At 48.6% G+C, this 27801-nt stretch overlaps 1 protein-coding gene across 1 annotated transcript in view; it reads left to right on the top strand.

The window, feature by feature from the left end:
* LOC147750992 (uncharacterized) overlaps positions 1-27801 on the top strand; it is a 540733-nt gene that overhangs the window by 244621 nt on the left and 268311 nt on the right. The window contains exon 4 of the mRNA XM_086931993.1: positions 24275-26481. Coding sequence (XP_086788119.1) covers positions 24275-26481 — 2207 coding nt within the window. The remainder of the gene's footprint in view (positions 1-24274; positions 26482-27801) is intronic.

Below are 27801 nucleotides of genomic sequence, written 5' to 3'. Positions count from 1 at the left end.
CAAAATTCAAATTGTACATCCTAACATTACGGGCCAACGGCAAGGTCGTAACCGGTGTCAGATCCCTAATACCAGACTCCCCCCCTTACTTGTGAGGGGCGGGCGCACAGAGGACTGTACCTCTGTGCCAACTTCCAATTTCCCTTGTCTTAACGGGGGCCCATACTTACTCGACGCCATCTTGGTGGTCGTCCGAGGACTCGTGTGAGGTGTCTAGAAGGTAGCGTAGACCCCCCTCCCACCCCACACTGCTTACCACATCCGCCGTCGCGGATGTCCTGGCCCCGGGAAATTCCAAGGAGGGGACCCGTAGCCCCTCCTCCCCAGGGAGGGGTCTTGACCGCCTTCCCTTTCGGCGGTCCCATCCTCAGAAGGGTACTGCCTCCCCGTGTGAGTGGCCAATGGCCGCCTCCCCCCGGGCGCTCCCATCCATAATGGGTGGCGCCCCACCTCTAGGGATCTTCCAATTACTGCTCACCGATCATGACCTTACCGCCACAGGCCGGATAGTTGACCGGCTATCCGGACCCCCCCACAAAAAGCTCCTACTAAAGGTCATGATTACGTAAACTCTTTAACCAAGCTAAGAAGTCTCCTATGAGTAAGACATTTCCCTCCCGGGACAAATGGACCCCATCCGCCAAATACATATGGTCCCCCCGGATACACCCGTGTGGAATACATTGCAATTTACCTGTACGGAACAACCTACTCAATTTGTTATTAACCTTCTTTACTGACTGGTTCAAAGCTGGCACAGAGAGGGCCCCCCTCCACACCTTCCGAGGAATCATGTGTGACCATGCGATTGTGCACCCCGAAACCCTTCTTGCCAACCAACTTACTGTGGACAAAATTAACTCGAGAAGCACTCGTCGACCAACGGTCACCAAATCATTGCCCCCAAGATGCACTATGATTACAGATGGCGGTGACCTCGTCCGCCCTAACAGTCCCTCAATGAAACTTTGAAACTGGTCAATACAGAGCCCGCCCCTTCCGTGGAAGGTCACCCTGTACCCGTATTCCCCAGCCACGTGAATCATGTCACCTGCTTTGAATACGTCTGCGGCGCGCCTCACATATGAGTGGCCAACGACCCACACCACTCTTTCCTCAGCCGGTGATCTTTGACCGCTGGTCCCCAGGTGTCGGGTCAACTGCACAGTCCACCCCGCAAAGCCTGCTTGCGAAACTGCAAACCAAACAGAAAACAAGAAGCGTGAGTGCATGACATTAGCTTCATAACATGTGCAAACGCACATACCTTTTATAACAGTTTGAGGACCAACGCCCCAACCGCTTCACTTTTTCAACACTCAGACCCCTGGCTGTAGCCTCTGTAGCAGCCCCTATCCGGAAGGAATGGGTCCCAAAATCGCTCGGGTTCAAGCCCGCCGCCGCGATTGCCATTGTTAACACCCGCTGAAACTGAAACCTCGTCAGTGGGGTGGCATCGGTGTGCCTCAGCAAGCTTCCCCCCCATGCTGCCGCCCTCAGCGCTAAGTACTCTTCAACGCATTTAACCGGGCACATGGGAGATCCCGGAATCCGCTGGACTACCACACTGTCCCCGATTGCTCCCTGATCGGTCTTGGACCTGGCTATCGAGATCACCATTGTCTCGCCCTTAATTTGAATGTGTTCTCGACACAGTCCTCCCCCCGTGTCCTGCTTGTTCCTCGCTACCAGTTCGCTTACCTGCATAGCCCCATGGAATGCTAATGCAAAAGCGGCCCGGAACAGCACCGTCTCGGATTGAGATGAACATGTTGCAGGAAGTACGGACATTAAAAGGGACAATCTTTCTAAACCTATCGGGTGCCTCTCATCCCCTCTACGACCCTCAAGGCGTTGCCACCCACGCAGCGCCTTCTGTACCAGAAAGGACGACGTGGGGTCCTGGATGCCATGAGCCCGCGCCATGAAGGAAATGGCGGCCCGGTGCCTATTGGCCGAAGCCACTGATCTGCCTGCCTGATGTAGTGATACCAGAAATTTCAGGACATACTCCTCCTGCCCCCAGTGCTCCCTCATAGCTGAACCCAAAAAGGACCAATAGGAATGGAACGCCCCTTCATATGCCTTCCTTGTCCTGGGTGCTAGACTCTCTCCCACGAGGTTTTGTAATCCGGGGCACCGAGAGACCAGAGAGCTTCGGGAAATGGTGCCGCCACCGAGTCCGCTGAGGGCAGAAAACCCCGGAAGGCCTGCATATGGAAACGAGAGAGTGCATCAGCTGCCTGGTTTAGTACCCCTGGCACGTGTCTTGCCCTAAAGTGGACGTTTAGTCTCATACATAGCAGGACAATTTCCTTCAGCAATCTCAAAATCGATTTGCAGCGTGCTGCCTGATTATTGATACACTCAACCACGGTCATGTTATCAGACCAGAACACCACAGAGCGATCACGAAACCCCTCTGGCCAAGTTTTGAAGGCCACCAGAATGGGGAACAGCTCCAGAAACCCAATGTTACCAGTGAGTCCATTATCGTGCCACCACACAGGCCAGGTTCGTGCCGACCATTGATTGCCAAATATGGCGGAAAAACCTACACTTCCTGCCGAGTCGGTCCACAACCCCAGTTCCTCCGAGGAAACTGGTGGCTCGGTCCACACAACACGACCGTTGAAATCCGCCAGGAATGCCAGCCATATGAGCATATCCTGGTGAACCTCTGCTGACAGTCTTGTGCGGTGGTGCCCTTCCTTGAGGCCCACCATGGCTTGTGCGATAGAACGGGAAAAGGGGCGAGCCATCGGTATTACCCTCAGGGCAAAGTTAAGCTGACCCACAGCCTGTTGTAACTGATGTAGAGTTACTTTTCGCTCGCCGAGACACATTTCGAGCGAGGCCCTGAATTTCATTATCTTCCTTTTGGGCAAGCGGAAGCACCCCTCTACAGAATCGAGCTCAATTCCCAGAAACTCAAGTGTAGTAGATGGCCCTACCGTCTTACCCGGTGCCAGTGACACGCCAAATTCCTTCATAAGAGTACAGAATTCCCTCAAAGCCTGTGCACATTCCGTGTCCCCGGCTGCCCCCAGGAATAGAAAATCATCAAGGTAATGCATAACCTGTGTAAAGCCCGTGGCCCTTGTGAACGCCCATTGCAAAAAACGACTGAATTTTTCAAAATACGCACAAGAGACGGAGCAACCCATTGGCATACATTTGTCCATGTAATAGCGTCCTTGAAACATAAAACCTAGGAGTCGCTGATCATCTGGGTGTACCGGGAGCAACCGGAACGCTGACTCGATGTCTGATTTAGCCATCAGCGCTCCGGGCCCCAGGCGATTCAAAATGGCGACGGCCTCATCAAAGGAAGCGTACCGCACCGAACAAACTCCCGGGTCAATCGCATCGTTCACCGAAAGACCCCTAGGAGCAGACAAATTGTGTATTAACCTGAACTCACCTGGGTCCTTCTTGGGGACCACTCCCAACGGTGAACAAACAAAATCGCCAACTGGTGGCATACCATATGGTCCAGCAACCCGACCTCAGGCCACTTCCTTCCCAATCTTTGCCTGTACCACCGCCGTATTTTGTTGAACCGATAGTTGGTTCTTACATTTGCCTACCCCCGAAAATCCCCCGCCGGGATGCGGAAACCATATGAGAAACCGTCTCGCAACACCCCGGCGGAGATATGATCAGGGTATTCATTCAGCCAAGGGATCAGTGCCATGATATCAACAGGAGTAGGTAATGGTGCCCCTCGGTCGATTTTAGACCTGTTTGGCGCCTCCTCTACCTCCCGTATCACCATTCTTGGCTCTGCACGAACTTTCGGGGTGTGAGGACTGTCCGCACCCTGCACACTCATGCCTGAACTTGCATGTCCCCTGTGGCCTAGTGCACTTGCCTCTGTTAAAGTTCCAACAGACCCCTTTTCTACCCGAGTTCCCATTATTCTTCTCGCTCTGATCACTGCTTGTGCCCGCTCGAAAGGGCGCCCCCAAAGAATGGCGGGAAGGCTCGACCCCGTTCCCGCCCAAAGAAGGCGACTTCGCCGTGTTTGATCTCTCAAGTTTCTGCCAGGAAATGGAGTCGAAACAATCCCACGTCAGGGATGAGTCGTGCTCCTTGGACTTACGAAATGTGCTATCATAACAACACCATTTATTGCCCCCGTACGATTCATAGAATTCCATGATACGTGTCTGATAAACTGCTAGTTCCAACAATAATTCAGGCCTACGTTCCCCCATAATTGCAGTGAACATTCCAAACGCCCTGGCCCAATTGGCGATCGTTTCCTCTACTCTGAAACCCGCCATCTTTGCACGCCATACACTGGGATGCAACAACTCTTTCTGATTTTTCACATGCTCAATCTCATAGTGATCGGTCAACAAGGAAAACATGTTTACATATTTATCTGCCCAAATCCTTTCTTTCACATCCATCGGGATATGTTGCACAACTTTTTCCCTCCTTGAGGGTAACGACCCCTCCCCGGCCATCGGCAATGACTGCTTACCCGAACCGGTAGCTGTGACCGTTGTCGCTGCCGACCCAACGCCCGATACTGGTTGTTCCTCGGGAACCTGCGGGGAAACAAGAGGACAAGGTGCCTTCGCAGCATCTTTCGATTGCCGCAACTGCTTCATTATCGACCTGGCTTCATCAGCCGTGGCCCCCTCATTCTCTCTGCCCAACCACGCCGCCAACTGGGCAGCCAGCTCAGGAGGCATATCGCCCTCGTTCACAGGAGTGACCACCACAGGGATCGGTTGTCCCGCATTCGGGACCGGAACTGGGGCCCCGATCGGAGTGACCGGGCTCGCTGGAGGTGATTCGGGAACTTGAGCCTCCCCTCCTGATGCCCCCTTTCTGGGCCTTCTACCTCTCCCGTTAGGGATTACTCCCGGCAATGCTGGTCCGATGACTCTCTTTGGTCCACCCGCACCATTCATTGCCGCCATTTGCTTCTTCATATCGGCCATGTCCTTCACCAGCATACGAAGCATCTGGTCGGTTCCAACCTTCTTTCCGACTTTCTTGCCAGGCATCGTTCACGGATATTCCTCGAGGTCCTAGGTCAAGAAGCTTCGAAATCGCTGAAAGAAGAAACACAAGATTAAAAGTTCTCAAAATTGGCTCTTGTTCCATCAAGGGCTCACGTGCAACGAGGAGGTGCAGCTTCCAAGCACAGGAACAAGAGGATGCTTCCTTGGATTGCTGCTCCTTTTATTCTTCTCCGGGAGGGCGTGGACCCTCCTCCGACCGCCTACAGGGCGTGGCCAACGGTGTAGGTGTCTAGGACAACCCCTCTTGGGCGGGAAAAAGGCGCGCCCCGGCTACGCAGCTTCGGGCATACCAGCCGTGACGCGCCTCCCGCCCAAAAATGGCTTCCCGGGGGGATCGGGGCACCTGACCATACGTTCGGGGGGACCGAGTGGTCGCCCCTTTCCATTCTCGTTTTAGAACAAGTGATTGCAGCTACGGCAGAGGTTCGGCAGCAATTCGTACTGCCCCTTTTGCAGCTTCATCAGCCAATAAATTCCCTTCAAGGTGAACGCCATCACTTTGATGACTTAGTGTGTGTATCATGTGAGCTCTTGGTGGTTCATTTTCCACCTGTTCGCATAGCATTTTATGCTCGATTGTGCAATCTTTTGAGTCTTTAAACCCATTCTGACCCCAGTAGTGAAGATAATCATTGTATGACTGGACACAGTAAAATTAATCGCACACAATAAGTGTGGGGAATTCTTGATCCATATTTCTTAGTGCCCATAACAGGGTTTTTAATTCTGCCAGCTGTGCCGTGCAGTCTCCTAGAGACTGTGTCTTCCTACTGCTAGGATGGAACTTGCCTTCCTGCATACGACTCTTCACAATCGCACATGCGGTGCTATATTGTTGTTTACTTCTTATGGCTGGCTGAGCAGATCCGTCAGTGTAAAGAATATATTCATGCTGATCTAGAGGTATTATCGGGAGAGGATGTTCTTTTTCATATTGCAGAAATGCTTGTGTTTTAAGTGTAGAGTCAAATTTGTAATCTGCATCTGTTGCAGTGAGAGAATTAGCCCATTGTAAGCATGGGCGGAAAATCCGTTTCGCTCGCGGATTTTGCGGATTTTCGGAAAATTCGCAATCCGCGAGATCCGCGAATCTCCCGCAAAATCAGCAAATCCGCGAGCAGCGGATTTTATGGCTTGCTCGCACTGTTCGCGTGAGTTCGCGGCTTGCCAGTACAACTTCGCACCCCGCGAGTAAGTGCTAAATTGCAGAAATACGATCTTAGCAAAACTGAAACTACTTACCAGGTTCAAAAGTTCAGGCTCATCATTAGTAGCCATTTCCTGTAGTGCTTCCTGAGGGGCCCCTCCAGAGTTCAGTTGCCAGTTGCAACTATTATGTGACCCTGCTCTGAACCTCAGAATAGTTACACATATGCCAGGCTGGAAGTTAAAATCCATTAATCAGCCCCTAATTCATTATTGTCAGTTGGGGCAGGGCAGGTGTTGTAACTAATTTTGCAACAATGAAAGCACTTAGCAAGTGCAAAAGATCACTAATCAGGAAGCACTAAGGAAGCAGGTGCCAGCTAAAAAAATATTCTGTGACACATTAATCAGCCCCAAATTAATTCAGGTCACTTGAGGCAGGGAAGGTGTGCTTTGCTTTGCCGAAGATAATGTACACTGGACAACCAGAGGGTGTGGTGATGAAACAGAGGGTGGCATGGGTGGGCCAGAGGGTGGCATGAGTAGTCAGAGAGTGGCAGTGGTGACAGAGAGTGGCAGTGATGAAGAAGAGTGTCCCAAACAGGCTGGACACGTAGAAACAACAAGTTCGCAAAACTTGCGACCCGACAGGTAAGTTCGCAAATTGCGAAATTGTAAAAACCCTCGCGAACTGGCAGAAACACGCGCGAACACAAAAAAAAAATCCGCAAATTTGCGGGAATTCGCGGATTTTGCGGATTGCGAGTTCGCAAATCCGCAAAATTCGCGAACGCGAGATTCGCAAAATTCGCCCATGCTTAGCCCATTGTATCTATCTCAGATGTAAAGCTTTAGCATTGGGAATGCTTACCTTTGTGACAGCCTCTAAGGCTGGCACTGGAGTTACGACAATTATTTATTTCCCCTGAGCCAGTTCTCTTTCTCTAACTACTGCAGTCTGTACTGCTATAAGAACTTTTTCTGTGGATGCAAAACGCATTTCTGCGTTTTTGTACAGGTGTGATTTATGTTCTATAGGTACTGTTTCTCCTTCATTGAAGGTTAGGTAAGTGTACCCAGATTGACCCGCTATAACATGGATCACCAGATTTGTGGTGTTTACATCTGTGTGTAGCTGTTTGGAAGCTATCATGTCATCTTGTAAGGAACTAAGGTTATCTGTGTGTTCATGAGTCCAAAGCCTAACTGAAATATCAGGTCTTATTAAGACGTAGAAAGGTTTCACTTTTTCTGCGCAATCCAAAATGTACGTTCTGCCCAAATTTAGCCGCAGGGATGAGGCGCAGGTTTCCCTTCGCCTCATCCCTGGTGGTCCAGTGGACCTCTGTCTCCTTTCTCTCACTCTGCTCCTTCACTCGTTTTTCTACCCTTTCTATCTTTCACCCTTCTGCACCTTTCTGCATCTCTGCTCTTTTGTGCCTTATTTCTGTCTATTTTCCCTTTCTCTCCCTCTGCTCCTTCACTCGTTTTTCTACCCTTTCTATCTTTCACCTTTCTGCACCTCTGCTCTTGTTTGCCTTATTTCTGCCCATTTTCCCTTTCTCTCCCTCTGCTCCTTCACTCGTTTTCACTCGTTTTTCTACCTTTTCCATCTTTCACCTTTCTGCCCTTTTCTGCATCTCTGCTCTTTTGTGCCTTATTTCTGCTTATTTTCCCTTTTTTCTTTATCCCTTCTTTCCTCCCTTTACCTTTCCCCGCCGCTGCTGCCCCCGCGGCCCCTCCCCCCCCAGCGCGACCGGCCCAACCCAGCTCCTCTCCCGCCTCCCAGCTGTCCAGCCCACCCCGACCCCTACTTAATGGCGGCCACTGCGGGGACAGGCGAGCAAGACCACTGACTCATTGTCAGTGAAATTGCTCTCCCACCCTCGCAGCTCCACCATTAAGTGAGGTGCCCCTGCCCCTGCACTCTTGAGTGTTAGTGATCGAGGCCCTCCTCCACCCGCAGGTTTCCCTGCGCCTCATCCCTGGTGGTCCAGTGGACCTCTGTCTCCTTTCTCTCACTCTGCTCCTTTACTCGTTTTTCTACCCTTTTTTATCTTTCACCCTTCTGCACCTTTCTGCATCTCTGCTCTTTTGTGCCTTATTTCTGCCCATTTTCCCTTTCTCTCCCTCTGCTCCTTCACTCGTTTTCACTCGTTTTTCTACCCTTTCTATCTTTCACCTTTCTGCACCTCTGCTCTTTTTTGCCTTATTTCTGCCCATTTTCCCTTTCTCTCCCTCTGCTCCTTCACTCGTTTTCACTCGTTTTTCTACCCTTTCCATCTGTCACCTTTCTGCCCTTTTCTGCATCTCTGCTCTTTTGTGCCTTATTTCTGCTTATTTTCCCTTTTTTCTTTATCCCTTCTTTCCTCCCTTTGCCTTTCCCTGCTGCTGCTGCCCCCTCGGCCCCTCCCCCCCCAGCGCGACCGGCCCACTCCAGCTCCTCTCCCCGCTCCCGCCTCCCAGCTGTCCAGCCCTCCCCGACCCCTACTTAATGGCGGCCACTGTGGGGCCGCGCAGCGGCCGCGGGCTGCGGGCGCGCCGCTGGTGCACCGAAGACGCGTCAAAGGCAAGCACGTCTGCGCCCGTCCGCGACCCATCCACGACCAGCACCAGGAACCCTGGACCTCCGCCCGCCAAAGCTACGACCCAGCAGCACTCCACGCACTCAACCCAGGCTGCAACAACAACTGCAAGCTAGCATCACCAGCCGACATCCATGGACCCTTCAGCTGTCACCGCTGCCGGCACACCTGCAGCACCGCCAAGAACACGGATCCAGCACAACCCGCCCACAAGAACACAACCAAACTGAAGACCCTGCAATGCATCCTCCTCAACGTCCGATCCCTCCACAAACACGCCACAGAAATCTGGGACCTCCACGACAGCACCACCCCGGACGTAGTATTCTTCACCGAAACCTGGACCAACGCCACCTCAGGACCGGACATCGCCATCGCCATCCCCCAAGGATACAAGATCTACAGGAAGGACCGCCCCACCCACCCAGGAGGAGGAATCGCCATTGTTCACAAATCCAGCCTCCGCCTGAGCACACTCCCTGACGAGTCCACAGAACTGATGGAACACCTTCACTTCAAGATACTGGCCAGCCCCACTGCCGCCCTCCGAGGAACCCTCATCTACCGACCCCCTGGACCCCGCGGACCCTTCGCCAACTCCATCACGGACATTATCTCCCCGCAGGCCATCGCATCCACCAACGACACCCTGCTGGGAGACCTCAGCTTCCACCTCGACAATCAACTGGACCCCAACACCACATGCCTCCTGGACAACCTTCACAACATTGGACTCTGCCAGATCGTGACCGAGCCCACACACTCAGCAGGACACACCCTCGACCCCCTCTTCACTACAGGAAACTCCATCACCTTCAGCCACACCACCGAACTCCCATGGACCGACCATTGTTGCGTCCACTTCACCTTCAGAACACCCACCATCCACAGACACCAGCACCTGCTTCCACAAAGAAACTGGACCAAAATCACCGATGACCAGCTCATCTCCTCACTCAACAACTCCACCCCAACCATCGCGGAAAACAATGACCCCAACACCGCAGCCCGAACCCTGCATAAATGGATCTCGGACAGCACCAATACCATAGCCCCCCTCAAGAAAAACAACAATACCCGTGCCACGAAAGCCAGATGGTTTACCACCGAACTTCGAGAGTCCAGGCGCATGTCGCCGCCTCGAAAAGGCCTGGAGAAACACCAAATCCACAGAAGCCCACAACAACTTCAGAGCCGCCACCAACGCTCACCATCAACTCATCAGAGAAACAAGTAAAAAGGCGATTGAAGACAGAATCTCCACCCACGCACACAACAGCAAGGAACTCTTCAGCATCATCAAGGAGTTCGCCCAACCCACCCGCGAGTCTACCGACATCCCTCCCTCACAAGACCTCTTCGACAAACTCAGCACCTTTTTCCACCACAAAATCAAGAGCATCTACGACAACTTCGACGAAGACAACCAACACACTGAACCCTCACCAACCACCCCCGACACCCGGAAACCAGCGATTGATGACTGGACAGCCCTCACCACCAAAGACACACTGAAGACAATGAAGTCAATCAACTCAGGGGCCCCCACGGACCCCTGCCCCCACCACATCTTCAACAGAGCCGCTAACACCATCGCACCCATGCTCTGCCACACCATCAACCGCTCCCTGGCGACCGCCTTGTTCCCCGACGACTGAAAACACGCCGAGGTCAACCCCCTCCTGAAGAAACCCTCAGCGGACCCCAACGACCTCAAAAACTACAGACCCATCCCCCTGCTCCCTTTTCCAGCGAAAGTCATCGAGAAAGCCATCAACAGCCAACTCGCCACATTCATTGAAGAACACAACATCCTCGACTCCTCCCAATCCGGCTTCAGAAAAAAACACAGTACGGAAACCGCCCTCCTCACCGCAACAGACGACATCCGCACCCTACTGGACAAAGGAGAAACAGTAGCCCTCATCCTCCTAGACCTATCAGCGGCGTTCGACACAGTCTCCCACCGCACCCTAATACGCAGACTCTACGACACAGGAATCCAGGACAAGGCCCTCGACTGGATCTGCTCCTTCCTCTCCGGCAGCACGCAACGGGTCAGACTCCCCCCTTTCCTCTCAGACCCCACACCTACCACCTGCAGAGTCCCCCAGGGCTCCTCCCTCAGCCCGACGCTCTTCAACGTCTACATGGCTTCACTTGCCCCCATCGTCAGAACCTACGGACTCAACATTGTGTCATACGCAGATGACACCCAGCTCATCCTCTCCCTATCCAACGAGCCCAACACCGCCAGACGCAACTTTCGAGAAGGCATGGAAGCCGTCGCCAAATGGATGAAAAATAGCTGCCTACAATTAAACACCAACAAAACAGAAGTACTCATCATGGGCCCAAACCCCGATGCCTGGAGCGACACCTGGTGGCCCACCGCCCTCGGAAACCCGCCAACCCCCACAGACAACGCAGGCAACCTGGGAATCATCCTGGACTCCGAGCTCAAAATGGAACGCCAGATCAACTCGGTCTCATCTTCCTGCTTCCACACTCTCCGCCTCCTTCGTAAGACCTTCAAATGGATCCCCCTCAAACACCGAAAGACAGTCACTCACGCCCTGGTCACCAGCAGACTCGACTACGGCAACGCACTCTACACCAGAATAAACAAAAACCTCATCCGCAAGCTACAGAACATCCAGAACGCGCCGCAAGACTGGTCCTCAACCTGCCAAAACACTGCCACATCTCCCAGCACCTGCACACACTCCACTGGCTCCCCGTCGAGGCAAGAATCACCTTTAAGATGCTCACCCACGCACACAAGGCCCTCCACGGCACCGGACCAGCATACCTGAACAGCCGGCTCAAATTCCACGCACCCCAAAGGACCCTACGATCAGCCCAGCTCTCCTACGCTGAGGTCTCCCGCACCAGAAAGACCAGATCCGAGGCCGCTCCTTCTCCTTCTTCGCGGCCAAAGCATGGAACGCCATTCCGCTCCACCTCAGATAGACAACATCGCTCCCCATCTTCGCAAGAAACCTCAAAACCTGGCTCTTCGACAGACCCCCTCCTTGATGGAATGGAACCTGCTCCCCCCCACCCCTAGCGCCTTGAGACCCTTACAGGTGAGTAGTTGCGCTTTAACAAACTCCTGATTGATTGATAGAGGAATCCCAATATGGAATGTAAATTCTTTTCAAATTTAGGAGGTTGGAGCAGGCCACACTTTCCTAAAAAGTTAGCTGTCAGGCTTTTCCCGTCACCTGAAAGCTCATATCCCAAAAATAGGACATTGAGGTGGGCTATTATAGATTTTTTAAAGTTGAATTTGTAGCCCTGAGAGGCGAACCAAAAAAATATGCTGCTCACCCTGGTCAAGTGATCCTTGAAATCACCAACCGTCAGATAAATATCATCTACATAGGACAATGCCTCTTCATCCAAATTTTGAAGTAATTCTGTTACGCTAGCTGAGAACAACCCAGGGCTATTCTTATACCTTTGGGGCAGTCTCAGAAATTGGTGCTAAGATCCTAATGCTGAGAATGCTGACAAATATCTGCTTTCAGGTGCTATATTTTGGCAGAAAAATCCATTGGAGATACCTAGGGCTCCATTATGATGTCGGGCGGATCGCCACCGCCATGGTGGCGGTGGCGATCCGCCCGACAAAAATGCCCGTCCGCCACCCTATTCCCCCCCGCCACATTACAATGGCGGGGGGGACCGCAGCGGAGACTAACACCCCCGCCACTTTTCCGCCCCGGTCGCCTTGCGGCCGGGGCGGAAAAGGGTTCATATGGTGGCGGTGTCTATCAGACACCGCCAGCCATATTTGCATGCGTGCGATTTGGTGCCTTTCCGCGGCGGCGATCCCGCCACGGAAAGGCAGGCGGTTGTCGCAACTGGGGGCCCCTGCGGGCCCCCATGGTGAAGGCTGAGGTAGGGGTGCACAGGGGGGGTACCTATGGCACCCCCCTTCATTTGCATATACAAAGCGGCAGTCACCGCGCGGTTCCTGCCGCTTTGCATATGCAAATGTGAAAATGCATTTTTTGCATTGTGGCGGGCGGTGCAGAGTGCACCGCCCGCCACAATGCTTAAACTACAGGATGTGCCCGCCACTGTGGCGGGCACATCCTAATTCCCCCAACGGGACCCCCGCCCTTATGGCGGGCGGTCCAGATTACCGATAGGGTGGCGGGCGGACAAAGTCCGCCCGTCATCCTAATGGGGCCCATAGTGTTGGTTTTTTTTCCCACACAATGTTATTCATCAATGTGGCACTGTGTGCATTCTGTACTGCAAATGTTAGTGCATGTGTTCAGATGTCTGTAGTCTAAAACTAGACAATATGAATTATTGGGTTTCATTACGGAAAACAAAGGAATATTCATTGAGGAGGTACAAGTTTCTATTACACCCTGGTATTCAAGTTGATCTAAGATCTCCCTGACCTGTTTTTTCACTTCTTGTTTTATTGGGTACTATCTCTGTGGAGTTTACTGGGATTACATGGTGAGGTGACTCAGCATCCCACCGAACATCGTTGCGATATAGTGCCGGAGTGAGTGCTACTGCCCACTCCTGTGCGTATGTATGTTTTGAGTATATAGGAACGAGGTCGGAGAAGGCAGGTAAAATAACCGTTTCTCCTTTTGGGCAATCCATAACAATTTGAAGTGGCAAATCTTTTTCAGCCAAAAGTATGTCATATCAATTAGTCAGGCTCTCAAAAAAAGAGAACTTTAACTTTTCTGGGTTTGTCTCCCTTCATTTAGAGTGTTAATTCATGTAACCTATGCGGGACACTTACCCATGTGTTAGTTGTCTCCACCGTGATATGTTCATTCAACTCCGCTGTCACCAGAAATCAACTCGATCTGGTGAACTATTGTTACTTCTGCTGCACTGTCTAGCATTGTCATAGCCCATTCCCCATTCAGAAGTTAAGACCTCAGAATTCTGGGCACGTCTAACTATGAGACCTGCTACTTTCATCTTTTGAAATTGAGGTTTTGATTTTGTTTTTTGTTTTTTTCTTCTTTCTTTTTTTTTGGAAGTGTAGTCTGAAGCGTGTTGCATGTCTCTGGACTTTGTATGCTCTTGTCTATATTTTGACCATCTTTCCCTCTCGCAGTTTCTTGGTGAAACCTGTAAGGAACAAGAGGAAAGTGTACCAGTATCCTGATACCTCTCAGGTTTTTTAATGTTTTCTCTATTCCTAAGATTTAAAACCTTTTCAGAGGGCTCCTGTTTAGGAGACCCACTCCTGGATTGTGACCTATTTTGCTTATACTTTTGTTTTCTATTATTGTTATCCCGTTTCTTTTTAGAAGAGTCGGGTGCATGCTTGGTGTTATCCTTTTCAGGACCACCCATGAGTTGAGGTTTTGTTGCTCTATTCCCAAGCCATCTCTACCTAATTCGGTATAGGTGTCTTCGATAATTTAAGGTACTTCATCTTCCTATTGTAAAGGAGTGAAATCCCTCAGGCGTTGGCGTATTGCCACTGCTGCCGCCTCCTCTTCTATGTTTGCTGATATAATACTTGATATCTGGGCAACATTTCCTAACAATTTCATCCCTAAGTTCAGAGCCGGTTTTGCTCCATACTCATTCTGTATTTGTCTTAATACATCTGGTATTACAGCTATTGAAGGAATACCATGAGTTCTGGTATATATGGCAGCGAAGACTGAACCCCAACAGGTACACTCCTTTATCTAAGGAGCTATCCTCATTGGCAACCAGATAGTTAGCATTCTGTGTTTTTCTTGAGGGCTTGTGTGTGGAAACACTGCCTCTAGCTGTGTTATTTTCTGAGCTATCCAGAATGGCATTTGTTCACGTCTAGTGGGTATTTTACCCATAACTGTGTGTAGCGTTTGTGGAGTCATTTTAGTTGTAGATCCCTGAATTTGTCCTGCCTGTGTAGCCCTTTCTGGCTGAAGTGTGAGTGTTCTCATCACAAATGGTGTCAGGTTTCTGTAAAGTTTTTATTATTTCTTTATGAAGTGGGCGTAAGTCTGCTACTGGCATTGAGTCAATGTCTGGATGCAGTTTGTAAGCCGCTAGAACTGGCCAAGTGGCTCTGTCTCTTCTGAGCAGACCGAGCCTCACTTTGTTCTTTGTATGTGGCCAGGGTGCCTTTAAACCAGTTTATGCTCCTGGTAGGTGAAGGGAACTTCAATGTCCTCATATGGACAGTATTCCTCTGGTATTTTATCTTCAGTGTAAGAATGAAATATATTTGTGCGAGCATCTGCTGGTGGAAATTTAACCCATGAATAGAATACCTCTGTTCTGTATGATTCGTGTGCCTCAATCACGAATATTACTGTCCCACCCCTAGCTGTGACTCCATAGTCTGCTAGATTTAAAGTAAGGGCAGTTCTGATATTTTCTGAAATGTTAATTTCACCTTCCTGTTCTTCCTCCCTTGCTGCAGTCCACCTGTACCAAAGTACACCTTTCACAAATCTTCCCAGAGCAGCTATATATGTGATTGCCTGATACTCAGACTTTTCAGTAGGGCTGGCACAGCGGCGTCTTCGTCAGCCATTATTAAAAAGAAGTTTCAAGGAAGCTGAGATAAGTTTTTATGCACAACAGAGAACTGCTTGTCTTTCAAGCTTGATAAACCTACAGCCAATACATAGGATATGCCTACTCAGCTGTGGCGGATAGTTCCCTTCACTCTCCAAACGTCTCTGGGTAAATGTGAGTAGGGGTCTCTGAGAACAGCACAACTGAACGACTCATATTTGACAGTTAAATAAGTACCAAACCAACGTTGGCTGCGCCATGTTGTGTAGTTCTTATAAACCTATTTAGGATATGCGCTTTTAGACAACATACATTGCGGGATTGGTGTTCAGACTGATTCCGGACACCCCCATCGGGTATGTAAGCCTGTATACCAGCTAGCTCACAGTGCCACTATAACCCCTCTTACCAAGTAGAGAATAGTTCTTGGGAACTATCGAACATGACCACTCTGTGCCCTCCGGGATCGTGGAAACAGTATAGTACTTTTCGTTCAGTCACTCATGCTCACTTTGTCTCAGAGAAATACACAGAATAAACGGTGGGGACGTTTTTCAATAAACATTTATTGAACCTGCGTCATTCTAATGTAAAATAAGTTTGCTGAAACACCCATAAGACAGAAACAAATATAAATGATTGTAAGTGCCAACAGCTGTAGGGCTGGAAAACATGTTTTGACACAATATGCACACTTCTCAGAAGGGCACACTATGCATATTTCCATTTGGACTGCTATACTTGTAATAGGACAATGTATGAACTTTTCTGCAAAGCAGCTATATATACAATGGACTAATGCCTGCACTTGTCAGTAGGGCTGCTATATAACTGTAAAAAGTGCACCTTGCACAATTCCCACCATTGCTGATCCATTTGTGATAGCCTAATACTCAAACATTTCAGCGGCACTACTTTACTTTTCATGGTTCCAATGGTCACACTTGTCAGAGGGCTGCTATCATTATAGTGGGACAATATGCGCACTTCTCAGCAGAGTTGATACAGTTTAAAAGGAGCAGGAGACATACCTCTCAGCAGAGCTACAATAGTTGTTATGTCACAGTACACACATTCACAACTCAGTGCAGTTGTTCTACTTGTAAAAGGACACTGGGGCATATTACCAACAACTAGCGATAATTTTTGTCTCTAACTTGTTTAGAGACAAACATTATCGCCGCACATCGGCGATTTTTATCGCAGATAAACCTTGCTATTAGCAAGGTTTATCGCAAATGCGATAAAAAACGGCCGCAATGCATGAATATCGCTGAAAAGTCAGCGATATTCATGCATTATCGAGCAAATGCTCTTAGCCATGTTATCCACCTCCCATTGGATAACATGGCTAAGAACTGCTCAGGGCAGGTGTTAGCTTTTGGAGATATTCGCGCTTAGCGCGAATATCTCCAAAAGTTGGTAATAGGAGATAGCGATGTTAGGGACTGTTTCCAGTCGCTAACATCTTGGCACGCCCACTTTGCATGTCATTAGTGATAAATATCACTCACATGCAAAGCGGGGCCCAAGATGGTCGCTATCTCCTTTTAGCTGTCACTAACTGGTGTTAGTGACAGCTTGGTAATAGGGAGATAATTTTATCTCCGCTTTCTTGGCTTTTAAAGCCAAAAAAGCGGAGATAAACCCCCTTGATAATATGCCCCACTGTTCTCAGCAGGTCTGGTATACTTCCTCATAACAGTGCATACTTCTCAAAAGAGCTGCGGTCGGACCTGTCCCCGGGTGAAAAGGAGGAGGTGGGAGCTATCCCACCTCCCTATGAGCGTCCAATAGGTAGCGTTCGGCGGGGCGTGAACCACACGGGCGTCCGGTGTTGGGGTCTGACCAGTTTAAACCGGCCGTGCCCCCCTCTTAAAAGGGGGAGTGGCAGCAGAACAGTCTCTTGTTCCTGCGCTCCCACCAGGCACAGCACCCGGGCCACCAGCGGCCCGTAATTTATTTTCCCTTTTGTTTTTCCTGCAGGTCTGTGTGTGGCAGCGTGCAAGATCACACCTTGTTCAGCTGGAGAGGTGTGGCAGCGTCTTCGGGAATTTCCAGGAGGAGCAGGAGAGCAAGCGGCAGCTGAATCGGCAGGCCCGGAGTGCGATCGGCGGCAGTGTGTAAGGAGGGGTGCTTCACACAAAATGTTGAGTACATGCGCGCTGGCGGTATTTCTGGCCGTATGACTGTGTAATCCTGGCTGGAAAGAAAAGTGGAAAGTGTTTCATAGCTGTAAGGTTTGGTGAGGGGCTCTAGGCCCTCATCATGCAGGCATGCAATCACTCTGTAAGCAGACACGGACACAGTGAATGGGGATAGGTAATGGGCCCTGAGCACGTGCGCTCAGCCCTTTTATTGGCCAGGGTCATCTGACCTGTGATGCCTGGTGGTGGGTGGGTGTTAGGTGTAAGATTACAAAGAACTGAGACACTAGACCGTGTCTCACGTTACTACATCCCTCCCAACCTTAGTTAAGAAAAATTGCCCTAACTAAAGTCCAACCTGTGGGAAAGAATACAGTTCACACAAAACCCATAACTTAATCACGACGACTCCCACGTAGTCTTCTCCACTGCTGGTCACGTTGATTGCTGGCAATGTTGTCTCAGCTTGTAAGTGGGCTTTACAGTCTCTCTCGCTCTGTTCCACATCCTGTGAACGTGCAGAGGTATAGATATATATTGAGCCCCAAGTGTGTTACTTTCAGCGGGACCGTCCTGGTCAAAGTGCTTGGTTCAGACTGGTGTCTGTTCCTGACGGGACCTTCAGCTGCAGGTTATCCCTCTCACGGATACCCCTCTCTCGTGGGTGTCCCCTCTCACTGGACGACCTGGAGGCCCTTCTACCAGGCTTCCACTGGACCGGTGTGCATGCCGCCTTGCCTCTTCAAACATGTTGAAGGACGTCGCTACTGGTCATCTTCTCCGTGTCCGAGTTCCACCTGAAAGGGTGTTGTTGGCACTGGTTCAGTCATGTGCGACCTTCGGTCTTCCAGGATCTTCAGCGTGAGCTTCAACAGTCCATCTCTCGTTGTGGGACCCGCTGCCACCGGTGTCCCTGAGGCCTCTGCCCCTGGATTTCCGCGGCCCTTATGTCCGTTCCATCCCAGAGGTGGGTGTTGCCAACAGACCGGCATGCTCGCTTCTGTCCTTCCTGGATGGCTGTCGGGTTCGCACGTGGATGCTTGCTTCCAGTGGTGTTACTTGTATCCCGGTCGTGCGTGTGGACTGTTGTGCACCTCTCACGTTCTCCTCGGTGTTTCCCCTTTTTAGTGTCGTAGCGTCTTGGTCCACACTCCTCTTTGCTCTCTTCTATCCTCTTATCTTCCTGTCGTCGTGCTGCTTGGACTTCTTCTCCTTTTCTCTTTGATGGTGGCAGACGTGCCAACCAGACCTCTTCTCCTTTCTTATTCTTTGGTGGCGTCGTGCCACTCAGACCTCCTCTCCTTTTCACAACGCGGTCTGGTCACCTTGCTGTCTTCCTCTTCCTGGCCAGACTTCTCCAGGCAGCGTGCACTCCGCCTGCTTCACATCCGGACTTGTCCAGGTTCACGGACACTGTCTCTTCTCATCTGTGACTGGACCGGGCGTTGCGAACTTCTCTCTCTCTTTAGACGTTACATGTTGAATGGTGGTTGTTGAAGTTCGTTAGTCGTTGATCGTGGACTGCGTCTTGATGTTCGAACTTCTTGGACCTCTGGCCGGTCCACTCTGCCGATGCTGGCAGGCTATCTTCGGTCCTCTTGCGGGATACGTGCTAGGTTACGGTTTGTTGTAGCATTGGCGCGCTTTTCTCCGCGCTCCTCTTGTGCTTCTTTGGGTGTAGAGGGTTACGTCACTGCTCCGGGCTTCTTCGTGTTCAAGTTGCACCCGTTACTTCACGGGGTGTGCTTGCTTTCTTTGGGGATCCTGGAGCAGTGTTGGCGGTCGTCGCGCTTCCTCCCTGTGTTGCACTTGCTTGGTGGGGCGTCTTGGGACCTCTGTCTCTTCCCGTGGTGGTGGTGCTGCAGTTTCTTCCCTGCGGTTGCAACGACAACCTGTGGCCATCAGGTGCCGCTCCGCTGGCAGTTGGTCTCTGCTTGTCCCCGTGCATCAGGTGGTCTGCGCCTCTGCTCTGTCTCCTGCTCCTGGTCACTGCTTGCGAGCGTCCATCCTTGCGCTCTCCTTCATGTGTTCCTGGTACTCTTGTGCGCCTGGCGCGTTCTTTGGATTTTGGGTGTGTAGCTCTTGCACTCTGATGTGTGCCCCGTACTGTGTTCCTGCACTTCTGTTGCATCCCTGTAGGACCTGCTCACTTGTCCTGGGGTACGCTCGGCGCTTTGGCAGCCTTGGGCTTGCTCCAGTTTCTTTGCAGGGTTTATTTGGAATGCACAGGTGCAATCTCGCACTTGGCCACAGGGTGGCAGTGCTGCTTGGTTCTTGTCCATTTTCAGTGCTCTCGGCAGTGTCTGCCCGTTAGTCTCCATGAGGGAAAAGGGGGACTGCTGCCTTCGTCCTGGTGAGCGCCTCTTGACTCCCCTCACACTGTTCCCCTTTTTGTGCTCTCCCCAGGGCCTGGCGCTTTCACAGGTGAGGCAACATTACTGATTGCAGCGGGTAAGCTCCCCTTTCTGTTATCAGCTCCCAGCAGCTCTTCCGTTCTCGTGGGCTTTCTCTCTCCGTGTTTAGTGCAGCTGAGACGGTGGGGTGCAGAGCTTCTCAAAGGTGAGCTCTTTTGGCGCTGGCCGTTTCCAGAGGCTGTCCATTATTGTTCATTTTATCCCCAGACGTGCAGGGGGCTCGATGCACACTCGGTGCTGGAAGGGGGGGTGAGAACAAACTGTTCTTTTGCGGCTGCCTCTCGTAGTGTTGCATGTCCCGCCTGCCGCCTGAATGTACTTCTCCTCGCTAGGGCGCACACTGTTCACTTTTGCTGCGGGTGGGCTCCGCTTAGTGCATTCACGCCTGGCAGCTCTCCACACACTGCAGGCCTTTCATTGCTGCGACTTTACTCTCACGGCCGCTCCTGCCGCTCCCTCGCTGCCCCCATTGCGGGCGGGTCGGGCGTCCTCCAAACCGCAGGGTGGGGGATGGGCACTGCTTCCCCCTCCGGACGTCTGACATCCTCGCTTCAGTGGCGCTCTGTTCGCCCACGGGCCGCAAGCTGTCCGGTCCTTGCTCTCCCCACCCGCAGCAGCCTCTCAATTCCACGCGCTGCGCGAGTTGGAGAAGGGCTGGCGCTGACTCCGTTCGGGACACGATTGCTTCTGTCCCTGGGGCGGGAAAGTAGGAAGCGTCTCGCGCTCCATGCCTCTCGCTGCAGGCTCACCTTCTCCTCAATGCGGGTGGGCACCGCTTTAATCCACAGTCATAGGGTGGGGTCGCTGCAGGCACCCCCGGCCCCCCAGGCACTTCCCGGCTCACCTCAGGCCCACGGGCCTCTTCAATAGGTACGTCCGTGGCGGGTGGGCTCCGCTGGCTTTCCTCTGGTCCGGCCACCGGTGCGGCAGGCGCAGGTGGGCACTGCCCGGTTGTTGTGTTGCTTACTTACTGCACTGTTCCTTTAATCATACACATTCTAAGTTATGTCATTACTGAATGTAGAATGTTATACATGTCATGTTGATGTGCATCCTTTGTAAGAGTCAGTTACTCCTTGATGCTGATCTTGCTGGATTACTTATACTGTGCTCTTCGATTGAATAAAGGATCTACTTTAATTCCTTTGAATTATCTTCATTTCACTGGCGACGGGATTCGAAGAGCAGAACCTACGTGGGACACTTACTTTAACCTGATTTTGATCATTATTTTTTTTGTGGTTCTATCTCAATTGGACTGGAAAGGACATTGACTTCTATTCTCAAGTGGACTGGAAAGGACATTGGCGCCTATCTTCTTTGGTAAATATACCAATTACTTATTGGCGATTCTTTTGAATTAACTTTTGGGTGCTTGAGCTTTGAACTCCTTCATAGCGCTGTGCTTTAAGAAATTACAAACGTTTTAAATATTGCAAGCATTTTAATTATCAAATTTATTCGCTTTTGAAAAAAAGAATTTCACTTTGACTTAACTTTGAATGCGAGTGGAATTGAAAAATTGGCGTGACTTTTGATGTTAAAGAAACGAAGTGTTTTACCGTTTAAATTGCCATTAGCACGTCACAGCTCGCACTACTGCTCGCTCAACAGCTCCACCATTTTTTTCAAAAGTAATCACCTTTCTTAGTGATTCCTCGTGACTGCTGTCAGCTTCTCCCTTCTGGTTCCATCTTCGACGCTCTGACGCTCCGCTTGGAATTCGACGCTCTGACGCCCCGCTTGGAATTATGGGTAATTGCGTGTGACGTAACATGTTTTGGCGGCCATCTTAGGTAAACCTGAAGTCGAGAGAAAAGTTACGAAGTTCTTCGCGAGAGACTTGAAGAGAAAGTTAAACGATCGGGAGGAAGTTTGCACATTTCTTTCATCAGCGCATTACCATCAGCGGTGATTCGCACACCTTCCACACTCTCATCAGAGTGTTACCATCGACGGTGATTCGCACACCTTTCTCCATTTTTCTTATTTTCTTTATTATTTTATTCAGTACAGTGATGATGATTTAAATTAGCGTGTTACACTATTGAACCACTATAAGTATATTTTATGTTGATTATTGTATGTGCACTGGCTTTCTTGCTATTAATACTTTAAGTACTTAATCCAGCATTACTCAACATTTTTATTTTAAATTGTTATTATTTTAGGTTTCATATTTTACTATGACTCAACCTAATTATAACATTAGTCCACCTCAGGCATTTTGGGTTTCTGGCAATGAACCACCACTTAAATGGTTGGAATGGAAGCCTTATTTCTGTAACTATATAGATGCTTTAGATGAGGATGGAAAAATGTCTCATGCTCAAAAAAAGAGATTTCTTCTTCATTCTTTGGGTCCTGTTGGACTAAAAGTATATGAAACCATGACTAAACCCTCTTTTCCTGGTGATTTGAATGTTTATATGTTAGCGCTTTTACATTTAGACACTTACTTTGCTCCTAAAGTGTGTATTGGCGTAACAAGGTACAAATTTTTTTACATTGACCATTTTCTTGCTGATCTTAAAAAATTGTCTTTGGATTGCAAATTTGGTGTACTACAAGAGGAGTTAATTAGAGACCAAATTGTTATGCATTCTTACAATGCTTCCATACAGGATAGGTTATGGATAAATGGAGATTCTCCTTTAGATGACATTCTTGCTATTGCACGCAAAGCAGAAATGTCTGGCAGGTGCGCTAACGTGATAAAGAATGATAATAGTGCACTGACTAATGAAGTGGTTGGCAAGGTGAATGCTACTGATAAAAAGAGGTTTAGTTATAACTCTAGGCAATCTTTTGGTTCTAACAACAAATCTTTTCAACTAAAAATCCTCAATCTTCCTCGAATTTTAAACCTAAGTGTTACAGATGCAACAGTTTGGAACATTTGGCAGATTTCCAAGGATGTCCTGGCCTGAAAGCTAAATGTTCTAGTTGTGGTTTGAAAGGCCATTTGACAAAAGCATGTAACAGGAAAAAGAAGAGTAAAGTAAATTTTGTAAATGACATTGATGAAGAAGAAAATTTTGAGAACGACATAGAAGATAATTTGGTAATGAATGTTCATGATAAGTTAGTTTTAAGAATAAGAGATGAGGACATGGTTAACAAACCTATTTGTACAATGAGTATTGGGGGAGTAGTTGTCAAAATCTATGCTGATTCGGGCTCACCTTATACCATTGTTAATGAGGAAATGTGGAAATCTTCTTTTATTCAACATGTTGGTGAAAAGTTATTGCCATCAGATATCCACCCTGAAGGTTATATGGGAGAACCTATTTCTATCCTGGGTTTTCGTTGGTTTGTTTTCAGATTCAAAGATAGAGAATGTAGGGGAAAGCTTTACATTTCTAAGAAAGGACCACCTGTTTTAGGGTGGTTTGACCAAAAACAACTTCACATTATTCTAGATCCAAACAGTGAAGAACAAGTTTTAGTAGTGGACAGTAGCGGTCGGCAGTAGGTGTTTCTATAGGGCGGTGACGTGGGCAGGAGGAGGGGCCGGGTGGGGGGAAATAATGTATGGATTACGGAGTTTTACAGGTAAGTAAACATTTAAATACATAAAACGAATTTCGTTGCGCACACTGCATCACCAAATGTGATGCAGTGCGCGCAACGAAATTCGTTTTATGTATTTAAATGTTTACTTACCTGTAAAACTCCGTAATCCATACATTATTTCCCCCCACCCTGCCCCTCCTCCTGCCCACGTCACCGCCCTATAGAAACACCTACTGCCGACCGCTACTGGTAGTGGATGATAGTTCTGTTGTTACTGATAGTATTTTACAAAAATTTCCAAAAGTTTTTAGTAAAACTTTGGGAAATTTAATTGGTTTCGAGCATAAGATTATATTGAAGGATGATGCTTGTCCAAAGGTACATAAATGTAGGAACGTTCCTATCTTGGTAAGAGATGAAGTCAGCAAAGAGCTGGATAAACTTGTTTCTACTGACATTATTGAGCCAATTGAAGCGAGTGAATGGGTTTCGCCAATTGTCGTCGCGAGACGGAGCAATGGTAAAATCAGATTGTGTGTGGATTTGAGGTATTTAAACAACAATATTGTGGTTGACAAGTTCCCACTTCCTAAAATCAATGAGATGGTTTCTAGTCTTGGTAATGCACAATGGTTTTCTACTATAGACCTATCGTCTGCATACCACCAAATTTCTCTGTGCCCTGAATCAATGAAGTTTACATCCTTTGTGACACCCTTTGGTTGCTTCCGTTACAAACGCATGCCGTTCGGCTTAGCTTCGGCGGCTGCAGTTTTCCAACGACTAATGTATCAATTATTTAAGGGAGAAAAAGGTGTCAGATTTTTTCAAGATGACATTCTTGTTTTTGGGGATGATGAAAATGAACATTTGTCAAGACTGCATAAAGTATTGTATATTCTTGAAAGCAAGGGCCTTACCGTTGAACATTCTAAATGTAAATTTGCTCAGAAGAGCGTAACTTATCTAGGCCATGTCATTGATGCTGAAGGTGTTAAACCTAAACCTTCCTTGGTTTCAGCTATCTCTGAGGCTCCTGTTCCTACAAGTAAAGACGACATTAAGTCATTCTTAGGAATGGCTGAGTTTTGTTCTAAGTATGTTCCTAATTTTGCGAGTGTCACTTATAATATTCGACAACTTTTAAAGAAGGGTGTGAAGTTTGAATGGTCTAAATCTTGTAATGAAGATTTCAAGAATATTAGGAACGCTATTGCTCAGGCCACTGCTCTACACAGTTTCGATCCATCCTTGGAGAACGTAATTACTACTGATGCTAGTAACAAGGGTCTTGGAGCTGTTTTGGTGCAAATAGATGAGAAAGGGGAGGAAAATGTAATAGCCTATGCTTCAAGATCTCTTTCTCCTTGTGAAGAAAAGTACCCTATAATAGAAAGGGAGGCTTTAGCTTGTGCTTGGGCGTTAGATCATTTCAAGTCTTTCGTTTGGGGTAAAATGTGTTTATTACGCAGCGACCACAAGCCATTAGTTAAGATTTTGACAACAGAAGGGGTTATCAATGCTTCTGCTCGCCTGGCTAGAATTTCTATGAGGTTACAGAACTTCATTTACAAGATTGTTTATGTGCCAGGTAAAAGCAACGTTCTTGCTGATTTTCTTTCAAGGATGCCTGTAATGTTAGAGGAAGTTGATAATAATGATTGGAATGAACTACAAATAGCCTATGTTCATGATGAAGGTCTTTCAGCCTTCAGCAGGGAAGAATGGAGTAGTGAGTACTTGGCTGATGAATGTTTACAGAAAGTAATTTCCTACACAGTTGAAGGTTGGCCAGATAAAAAAGATGTGTTGGATGATGTTTTAAGACCTTTTTGGGAAGTTAGGTCTGAACTCTCAGTTGTTCATGAGACTTTATTAAGGGGTGAGAAGATTGTTCCTCCTAGTAGTTTGCGTGAAGGAATCATTGAACTTTGCCATGAGGGTCACCCTGGGATTGTGAGATCTAAATCATTGGTAAAGAATGCATTCTGGTGGCCTGGTTGTGATTCTCAGACGGAAAAGATTGTTAGAGATTGTGTTATTTGTGCTTCTGCAGACAAAACCTTGCGTACCTTTCGTCCTCCTATGTTGGAGTGTTCTTCTCCTGAGTTTACTTGGGAATGTGTTGCGGTGAACATTATGGGTCCTATTCAAGAACAGGATGGTTCTCATCGGTACTTGATTGTCCTCATTGATTTGTTTTCTAAATGGCCCGTTGTTAAGGTAGTAGAGAGAGCAGATAGTGATTCTGTTTTAAGTTTCCTGGATGAAACTTTTGTTACAAAGGGTATCCCTTCTTGCATTCTCACCGATAATGGTGTTCAGTTTTTGTCTGTAAGAACGAAAAGATATTTTAGTAAACTTGGTATTAGGCATAGGACAACTTCTCTTTATAATCCTGGTGGTAACGGTGTCGCAGAACGTTTTAATAGGGTATTGAAGAATACTATTCAGCTTTCTATCAGTAATAATCTGGATTGGCCAACTCAGGTTGGGAAAGTTGTTTGGAATTACCGTATTACTGTTAATGATTCTACTGGTGTTTCCCCTTTTGTCTTAATGAAGGGTAGGAAACCACGTTCTAAAACTATCCCTACTTGGTTATTTTCAGGTGAAGTTGAGCCTTATTCTAAGGACTTAGTCAAGGCAAGGTTGGTACAGGTCCATGACAGAAGTAAAAAATATCATGATTTGAAACATGGATCTAAAGAAGTCAAGATAAGTGTCGGTGATTGGATTAGAATTAAAAAACCTTTTAAGGTCCAGAAAGGCGAGTCTACTTTTTCTGAACCCTTTCAAGTAATGGAAGTTTTAAAGAATTCTGTTAAACTTAGCAATGGGAAAGTTTGGAATTTGAGTAGAGTTGCCAGATGTAATCCGAGTTGTTCTTCTAGACCTGATTTTTCTAACACCTTTTGGAAACCAGAAGATTTGGATGTTGATGGTTCTAGTGGCAACAATAATTTGATTGACAATTCTGGAGTGGTTAGTTGTTCTAGTTCGAGTGATATTCCTAATTCTAGTGTGGTTGTTTCTGAGAATGACAACTTAGAGTCTTCTAGCAACATCCCTGAAGATTCCGTTGTCACTCCTATGGAAGATGGTTCTGTTACTTGTGAGGATCCTACTCTCCGCCATTCCTCAAGGAAGAGGGTGGTTCCTCTGTGGCTTAAAGATTATATCACTAACAATAGTTAAAGGTTTTATCACAAACAATAGGTAGTAGTTTCAAAGGTTTTATCACAAACAATAGGTAGTAGTTTCCTTTTTATTTGTTTATGATTGGAAAGGTTTTGATCCACTTAATGTATGTTTTCCGTGTTCCTTTATTTTTTATTTTATTATTAGAAAGGGGGATGTGTTGTGTTGCTTACTTACTGCACTGTTCCTTTAATCATACACATTCTAAGTTATGTCATTACTGAATGTAGAATGTTATACATGTCATGTTGATGTGCATCCTTTGTAAGTCAGTTACTCCTTGATGCTGATCTTGCTGGATTACTTGTACTGTTCTCTTCGATTGAATAAAGGATCTACTTTAATTCCTTTGAATTATCTTCATTTCACCGGTCCGCTTCTCTAGCGCTGGGGCTCATTTTCGGCCGACGGGACTGTGCTACCACGCAGGTGGGCTCTGCGGTGGTCGCCTCTCAGCGCAGCTGGGGTCAGTCGCGGCCGACTCGGGTGAGCTCTGGTCGGTCCGCTTATTCCGGTGGGCACCTGGTTGCGACCACAGCGGGTGGGCTCCGCGTGGTTCGCACTTCCTCGGCAGGCACGGCGTGTGAGGTGTGGGGTCGGCTCCCGGTCACCTCGACATCAGCGCCTGAGCCCTGGGGCACAGCACACGCCCCGTGGATCGCTCGGCAGGCTGGTGCCACTCCTGTGGGGGAGGGGGGGGGGCGCGACATCGCCCTGCAGCTCTTTCCCCTTTCGTCAAGATTTCTTTGTAGCTGGCACGCGTGGCATCGCGTTACCGCCTCGTCGCCATTGTAAGGTTTGGTGAGGGGCTCTAGGCCCTCATCATGCAGGCATGCAATCACTCAGTAAGCAGACACGGACACAGTGAATGGGGATAGGTAATGGGCCCTGAGCACGTGTGCTCAGCCCCTTTTATTGGCCAGGGTCATCTGACCTGTGACGCCTGGTGGTGGGTGGGTGTAAGGTGTAAGATTACAAAGAACTGAGACACTAGACCGTAGCTAGTAGTGTCCCAGACAGTAGTCTGTGAAAGTTACGTTGTATGCTGATTATAATTTTCAAAGCAGTCATGGATTTTTATTGCAATCCGCGCAGCTGTGCCTTAGCAGGAAAATTAAAATGAGAAATGTGTTCATTGTGTTAGTAAAAGCAAACACAATGCATGCGAAGGGTTTAGGTAAGGCCTTTCACAAGAGACAAAAAGACCTTGTGAACAGGCTAAACCAACAGTCGC

The sequence above is a fragment of the Lissotriton vulgaris genome, chromosome 1_1 (assembly GCF_964263255.1).
Source record: "Lissotriton vulgaris chromosome 1_1, aLisVul1.2, whole genome shotgun sequence".
NCBI classification, from domain to species: domain Eukaryota; kingdom Metazoa; phylum Chordata; class Amphibia; order Caudata; family Salamandridae; genus Lissotriton; species Lissotriton vulgaris.
The sequence above is the reverse complement of the archived record's forward strand: the minus strand, read 5'-3'. Positions and strand labels throughout refer to the sequence as shown.